Here is a 7,994-nt window from a genome sequence, read left to right on the forward strand (position 1 = left end):
CCCCACTCCTCCTCCCATCCCTCCCCCTCCCTTCCCTCCATCCATCCCTCCCCCTCCATCTATCCCATCCCTCCATCCCATCCCATCCCATCCCTTCCCTTCCCCCTCCACCCTGCCCATCCCTCCCATCCTTTCCCTCCCTCCTTTCCGCCCCTCCCATTCCCTCCACCCTCCCATCCCTTCCCCCTCCTCCATCCTCTCCCATCCCTCCCTTCCTCCTCCATCCCCCTCCATCCATCCCATCCCTCCCCTCCTCCATCCCATCCCTCCCCTCTCCATCCCATCCCTCCCCCTCCACCTATCCCCCTTCATCCCTACCCCTCCCTCCCTCCTCCCATCCCCCCTCCATCCATCCCATCCCCCCCTCCTGCCTCCCTCCCCCTCCTCCTCCCATGCCTCCCTCCCTCCTTCCCTTCCCTCCCCCCCCTCCATCCTCTCCCATCCCCCCCTCCATCCCTTCCCCCTCCTCCATCCTCTCCCATCCCCCTCTCCATCCCTTCCCCTCCTTTCCGCCCCTCCCATCCATCCATCCCATCCCTCCCCTCCATTCATCCCTCCCCCTCCATCATTTCCCTCCCTCCCATCCCTCCTCCTCCTCCTCCTCTCTCTCGCCGTGTTTGCCCGGCACCGTCTCGCGTCACGGCCGTAAATACGACGAAGCGAAGGAACCCATAAAAGCCAGACTGAAGCGAGAGAGAGAGAGAGAGAGAGAGAGAGAGAGAGAGAGAGAGAGAGAGAGAGAGAGAGAGAGAGAGAGAGAGAGAAAACAAAGAAAGAAAAAGAGAGAGAGAGAAAAGAAAGAAATAGAGACAGACAGAGACAGAGAGAGAGAGAGAAAGAAAGAGAGAGACAGAGACAGAGAGAGAGAGAAAAATAAATAAATAAATAAATAAAGAGAGAGACAGAGACAGAGGGGGAGGGAGAGTGAGACAGACAGAGGAGAGAGAGAGAGAGAGAAAAAAGAAAGAAAGAAAGAGAGAGAAAGAGAGAGAGAGAGAGAGAGAGAGAGAGAGGCAGACAAAGCGACGCTGGCTGTGCGAGAGAGAGAGACAGACAGAGAAGAGAGAGTGAGACAGACAGACAGAGAGAGAGAGAGAAAAGAAAGAAAGAGAGAGAGAGAAAAGAAAGAAAGAGAGAGAGAGAAAAGAGAAAGAGAGAGAGAGAGAGATTAAGAGAAAGAGAGAGAGAGGCAGACGAAGCGACGCTGGCTGTGCGAGAGAGAGAGACAGACAGACAGAGACAGAGAGAGTGAGAGAGGGAGGGAGTGAGACAGACAGAGGAGAGAGAGAGAGAGAGAGAGAGAGAGAGATAGATAGATAGATAGATAGATTAAGAGAAAAGAGAAAGAGAAAGAAAGAGAGAGAGAGAGAGAGAGGCAGAGGAAGCGACGCTGGCTGTGCGATGGCGAATTGTCTCTGGCGGAGTGATTTCGGAGGCTCGGTTATCGCTTCGCCTGTCGCCTTCTCTCGCGCTTTTGTTTGCGATCTAGGGGTGTTATTTTTTATCTCTCCGTTCTTCTTTCTTTTTCTTGTTCATCTTGTTGTTCTTGTTGTTCTGCTTCTTCTTTTCTTTTTCTTTTTCTTCTTCCTTCCTCTGTCTCTCCCCCTCCTACTCCTCTTCCTTCATCCTCCTGCTCCTCCTTCTTCCCTTCCTCCCTCCTTCCTCCTTCTCCTCCCTCCTTCCTCCTTCTTCTCCTCCTTTCCCACCTCCACCTCCACCACTTCATCTCCCTCCACCTGCCCCCTCATCATTTCTCCTTCACCTCCTCCTTCCTCTTCCTCCACCTTCCCCCTCCTTCCACCTCCTTCCCTTCCCCCTCCACCTTCCTTTCCCACCTCCACCTCCACCTTCCCCCTCCTCCTCCTTTCCCCTCCACCTCCTTCCTCCTTCCCCCTCCTCCCCCTTCCCCCTTCCACCTCCTACATCTCCCCCTCCACCTTCCCCTTTCCCCTCCTTCCTCCTTCCTCCTTCCTCCTGCCCGTCGCGACTTCACGCTTTGTTAGAGTGTCCTCCTGATGGCGAAGGTGTCCGAAGGTGAGGCTATGGGAAGAGAAATTCGTTTTTTTTAATCGACCATTAACGCAAGGAAGTTTTTTTTTTTTTTCTTTTCTTTTCTTTTTTTCCTTTTTTTTTCTTTTTCTTTTTTTTTTCTTTATCGCGCAGGTCGTTTCAAGATGGCGAAGGAGGAGGGATACTGTTTGCGCTTCCTACCACTGCGTTTGTACTGTACACACACTCGAACGCACACATACGTACATACATGCAGACGTACGTACATCCAGACGTACATACGCTTATACGAACAGACACGCACTCAAATTCACATTCGCATTTACATTCCCACGCTCACACACACATATACACTTACACAAGCATGTACTTACTCACACCCACACGTACACATACACACGCTATTACCCACGTACATACGCGCACACGCCCAGCCGAAGCAGGCAAACGGAACCCAATATTTCCATTGGCTTGAGAATGGAACCCTTAGTTATACCCACCGTAAAACCCGGTGACATTGTCGCCCCATCACAGATTCCCTCCTCCTCCTCCTCCTTTCCCTCCCCCTCCTCCCTTCCCTTCCCTTCCTTCCCCTCCTCCTTCTCTCCCATCCCTGCTCCTCCTTCCCTTCCCTCCTCCTCTATCCCTTCCCTTCCTCCCCCTCCTCATCTCTCCCATCCCTCCTCCTCCTTTCCCTTCCTCCACCTCCTCCTCCTTTCCCTTCGCTCCTCCTCCATCCCTCTCCTCTCCTCTCCTCTCCTCTTCTCTTCTCTCCTCTTCTCTCCTCTTCTCTCCTCTTCTCTCCTCTCTCCTCTCTCCTCTCCTCTCCTCTCCTCTCCTTTCCTCTCCTCCTCCTCTCCCTCTCCTCTCCTCTCCTCTCCTCTCCTTCCTCCTCTCCTCTTCCTCTCCTCTCTCTCCTTCCTCTCCTCTCCTCCTCTCCTCTCCTCTCCTCTCCCTCTCTCCTCCTCCTCTCCTCCTTCCTCCCCTTCCTCCTCCTCTCCCTTCCTTCTCCTCTCTCTCTCGCTCTCTCTCTCCTCTCTCTGTCTCCCCTCGCTCTCTCTCTCTCCTCTCGCTCTCTCTCTCTCCTCTCGCTCTCTCTCTCTCCTCTCGCTCTCTCTCTCTCTTCTCGCTCTCTCTCTCTCTTCTCGCTCTCTCTCTCTCTTCTCGCTCTCTCTCTCTCTCTTCTCGCTCTCTCTCTCTCTTCTCGCTCTCTCTCTCTCTTCTCGCTCTCTCTCTCTCTTCTCGCTCTCTCTCTCTCTTCTCGCTCTCTCTTCCCTTCTCTTATCCCCTCTTCTCTTCTCTTCTCTTCTCCTCTCTCTCCATCCGCCTGAATACAGTTACGTATCTGTAACTGTATTCCGGCGCACGTTCATCGGATACAGCGCTAATACATTTATACACACCGTAAGCAGATACATTATGTATACCAGACGTCTGCTATTAGTAGTGCAGGATGAGCTGTAAATGCAGTATTTACCGAACTGTATTTTGAATATGTTTCGGGACTACCTGTTCGGTGTACGGATGTGTCGAGTTGGTCGGGTGGCGTCGAGTTGGTCGGATGTGTCGAGTTGGTCGGATGTTTCGAGTTGGTCGGATGTGTCGAGTTGGTCGGATGTGTCGAGTTGGTTGGGTGTGTCGAGTTGGTCGGATGTGTCGAGTTGGCCAAAGGTGTCGAGTTGGTCGGATGTGTCGAGTTGGTCGGGTGTGTCGAGTTGGTCGGGTGTGTCGAGTTGGTCGGATGTGTCGAGTTGGTTGGGTGTGTCGAGTTGGTCGGATGTGTCGAGTTGGCCAAAGGTGTCGAGTTGGTCGGATGTGTCGAGTTGGTCGGGTGTGTCGAGTTGGTCGGATGTGTCGAGTTGGCCAAAGGTGTCGAGTTGGTCGGATGTGTCGAGTTGGTCGGATGTGTCGAGTTGGTCGGATGTGTCGAGTTAGTCGGATGTGTCGAATTGGTCGGATGTGTCGAGTTGGTCGGATGTGTCGAATTGGTAGGATGTGTCGAGTTAGTCGGATGTGTCGAGTTGGTCGGATGTGTCGAGTTGGTCGGATGTGTCGAGTTGGTCGGATGCGTCGAGTTGGTAGGATGTGTCGAGTTGGTCGGATGCGTCGAGTTGGTAGGATGTGTCGAGTTGGTCGGGTGTGTCGAGTTGGTCGGATGTGTCGAGTTGGCCAAAGGTGTCGAGTTGGTCGGATGTGTCGAGTTGGTCGGATGTGTCGAGTTGGTCGGGTGTGTCGAGTTGGTCGGGTGTGTCGAGTTGGTCGGATGTGTCGAGTTAGTCGGATGTGTCGAGTTGGTCGGATGTGTCGAGTTGGTCGGATGCGTCGAGTTGGTAGGATGTGTCGAGTTGGTCGGATGTGTCGAGTTGGTCGGATGTGTCGAGTTGGTCGGATGCGTCGAGTTGGTCGGATATGTCGTCGAATTGGTCGGATGTGTAGAATTGGTAGGATGTGTCGAGTTGGTCGGATGTGTCGAGTTGGTCGGATGTGTCGAGTTGGTCGGGTGTGTCGAGTTGGTCGGATGTGTCGAGTTGGCCAAAGGTGTCGAGTTGGTCGGATGTGTCGAGTTGGTCGGATGTGTCGAGTTGGCCAAAGGTGTCGAGTTGGTCGGATGTGTCGAGTTGGTCGGATGTGTCGAGTTGGTCGGATGTGTCGAGTTGGTCGGGTGCGTCGAGTTAGTCGGATGTGTCGAGTTGGTCGGATGTGTCGAGTTAGTCGGATGTGTCGAGTTAGTCGGATGTGTCGAGTTAGTCGGATGTGTCGAATTGGTCGGATGTGTCGAGTTGGTCGGATGTGTCGAGTTGGTCGGATGCGTCGAGTTGGTCGGATGTGTCGTCGAATTGGTCGGATGTGTCGAGTTGGTCGGATGTGTAGAATTGGTAGGATGTGTCGAGTTGGTCGGATGTGTCGAATTGGTCGGAAGTGTCGAGTTGGTCGGATGTGTCGAATTGGTAGGATGTGTCGAGTTGGTCGGATGTGTCGAGTTAGTCGGATGTGTCGAGTTGGTCGGATGTGTCGAGTTAGTCGGATGTGTCGAGTTGGTCGGATGTGTCGAGTTAGTCGGATGTGTCGAGTTGGTCGGATGCGTCGAGTTGGTCGGATGTGTCGAGTTGGTCGGATGCGTCGAATTGGTCGGATGTGTCGAGTTGGTCGGATGTGTCGAGTTGGTCGGATGTGTCGAGTTGGTCGGATGCGTCGAATTGGTCGGATGTGTCGAGTTGGTCGGATGCGTCGAGTTGGTCGGATGTGTCGAGTTGGTCGGATGCGTCGAATTGGTCGGATGTGTCGAGTTGGTCGGATGTGTCGAGTTGGTCGGATGTGTCGAGTTAGTCGGATGTGTCGAGTTGGTCGGATGCGTCGAGTTGGTCGGATGTGTCGAGTTGGTCGGATGCGTCGAATTGGTCGGATGTGTCGAGTTGGTCGGATGTGTCGAGTTGGTCGGATGCGTCGAGTTGGCCGGATGTGTCGAATTGGTCGGATGAGTCGAGTTGGTCGGATGTGTCGAGTTGGTCGGATGTGTCGAGTTGGTCGGATGCGTCGAGTTGGTCGGATGCGTCGAGTTGGTCGGATGTGTCGAATTGGTCGGATGTGTCGAGTTGGTCGGATGTGTCGAATTGGTCGGATGTGTCGAGTTGGTCGGATGTGTCGAGTTGGTCGGATGTGTCGAGTTGGTCGGATGCGTCGAGTTGGTCGGATGCGTCGAATTGGTCGGATGTGTCGAATTGGTCGGATGTGTCGAATTGGTCGGATGTGTCGAATTGGAAGGATGCGTCGAATTGGTCGGATGCGTCGAATTGGTAGGATGTGTCCCAACTGCGATAACATTATACGGTGTTACATTCTGATTACTGTGTTGTAATGCGTTGGGTAAAGAGACACAGTTATCATCAGCATAACACCGAACGCCGTCTGTATATGCTGCTCTGACAGGGACGCTCCTTGTAAAGCTATGAGGTAGTGTTTTATTATCATTTAGCTACATTTTCGTCATCATCGAAAGTGTTATCATTTATATCATTCATCATTATCAATTCATGCTATTCATTTATCTTCGTAGAGGCAGCATGGTGAGGGGAAAAAATCTTTTTATATAAAATGGTTTCATTGCGATATAAGGCGGAAGCTTCGACATTCCCGTGGATTCCTGGAGGCTTCCAAATTCTCGTGGATTCCAGGAGGCTTCCAAATTCCTGTGGATTCCAGAAGGCTTCGAAATTCCCGAGGATTCCAGGAGGCTTCCAAATTCCCGTGGATTCCAGGAGGCTTCCATATTCCCGAGGATTCCAAATTCCCGTGGGTTCGTGGAGGCTTCCAAATTCCCGTGGATTCCTGGAGGCTTCCAAATTCCCGTGGATTCCTGGAGGCTTCCAAATTCCCGAGGATTCCAAATTCCCGTGGATTCCAGGAGGCTTCCAAATTCCCGTGGATTCCAGGAGGCTTCCAAATTCCCGTGGATTCCTGGAGGCTTCCAAATTCCCGTGGATTCCTGGAGGCTTCCAAATTCCCGTGGATTCCTGGAGGCTTCCAAATTCCTGTGGATTCCTGGAGGCTTCCAAATTCCCGTGGATTCCTGGAGGCTTCCAAATTCCTGTGGATTCCTGGAGGCTTCGAAATTCCCATGGATTCCAGGAGGCTTCCAAATTCCCGAGGATTCCTAGAGGCTTCCAAATTTCTGTGAATTCCAGGAAGCTTCGACATTCCCGTGGATTCCGGGAGGCTTCGAAATTCCCATGGATTCCAGGAGGCTTCACTCTACATAGAATAGCTTCACTGGGATATGAGACGGAAGCCTCGAAATTCCCGTGGATTCCAGGAGGCTTCCAAATTCCCGTGGATTTCAGGAGGCTTCCAAATTCCCGTGGATTCCTGGAGGCTTCCAGATTCCCGTGGATTCCAGGGGGCTTCACTCTACATAGAATAGCTTCACTGGGATATGGGACGGAAGCCTCGAAATTCCCGTGGATTCCAAGGGGGCTTCCAAATTCCCGTGGATTCCAGGAGGCTTTCAAATTCCCGTGGATTCCAGGAGGCTTTCAAATTCCCGTGGATTCCAGGAGGCTTCCAAATTCCCGGGGATTCCAAGGGGGCTTCACCACAGCGCCTCCTTCAAGTATTAAACATCACACCACAATGCCACCACACCCGCGGCACCACAAAGGACTCTCGAGGTCTAATAAGCACCACTTCATTAGCCTTTGTGCCACTGATCTTGGAGTAACACCTTCGCGAACTCCGCCTCTTCCACTTCGCTCCACCTGTTCACCTGTTCACCTGTTCACCCGTCCACCTGTTCACCTGTTCACCCGTCCACCTGTCCACCTGTTCACCTGTTCACCTGTCTTCCCATGCAGACGCCCCACACACACACATACACACTCACCTGCCAAATCATGAGAATTTCTCTTTTTCTGTTTGGGTGTTTTTCTTTCTCTCTTTCTTTTTCTCTGTCTTTCTTTTTATCTTTCTCTCTCTCCTTCCTTCCTTCCTTCCCTCTCCCCCATCTCCCACTCCCACTCTCGCTCCTTCTACCATCACCCCTTTACCCCCCTTCACCCCCTCCCCTTCCCGATTTCTCCCGCATTAGAACCCGATCACCCCACCCGCCCATTATGCACCTCTTATCTCACGCTCTTCTCCCTCTCCCTCTCCCCCTCCTCCCCCTTCCCCCTTCCACCCAGCCCATCGCCCTCGTCTCTCCCTCCCCCTCCCTCCGCCCCCGTTGCCTCCCTCTCCCCCTTCCACCCCCACCCATCGCCCCCCTCTGCCCTCTCCTCTCCCCCTTCCACCCCCTCCCTCTCTCCCTCCCCCATTCCACCCCACCCATCGCCTCTCCCACCCCCTTCCACCCCCTTTCCCTCCCCCTTTCCACCCCCTCCCGTCACCCCTTCCACCCCCCTCTCCCTCCCCCCTCCCGCCGCCAGCCACTCCGCATCACTCGCCCCCGGGCCATTCCGCCGAAAGAACGACCCACGATATTCTCGCGTCCA

General features: G+C 53.5%; 1 protein-coding gene across 1 annotated transcript; it reads left to right on the plus strand.

The window, feature by feature from the left end:
* Positions 1-2,015: 2,015 nt before the first annotated feature.
* On the plus strand, positions 2,016-5,965 carry LOC138865991 (uncharacterized). Its single transcript, XM_070137493.1, has 3 exons — positions 2,016-2,034; positions 3,481-5,026; positions 5,881-5,965. Exons 1-3 carry the CDS (start codon positions 2,016-2,018, stop codon positions 5,963-5,965), a joined length of 1,650 nt encoding a protein of 549 aa, XP_069993594.1.
* The last annotated feature ends 2,029 nt before the right edge of the window (positions 5,966-7,994 follow it).

The sequence above is a fragment of the Penaeus vannamei genome, chromosome 23, assembly GCF_042767895.1.
Source record: "Penaeus vannamei isolate JL-2024 chromosome 23, ASM4276789v1, whole genome shotgun sequence".
Taxonomy (NCBI): Eukaryota; Metazoa; Arthropoda; class Malacostraca; order Decapoda; family Penaeidae; genus Penaeus; species Penaeus vannamei.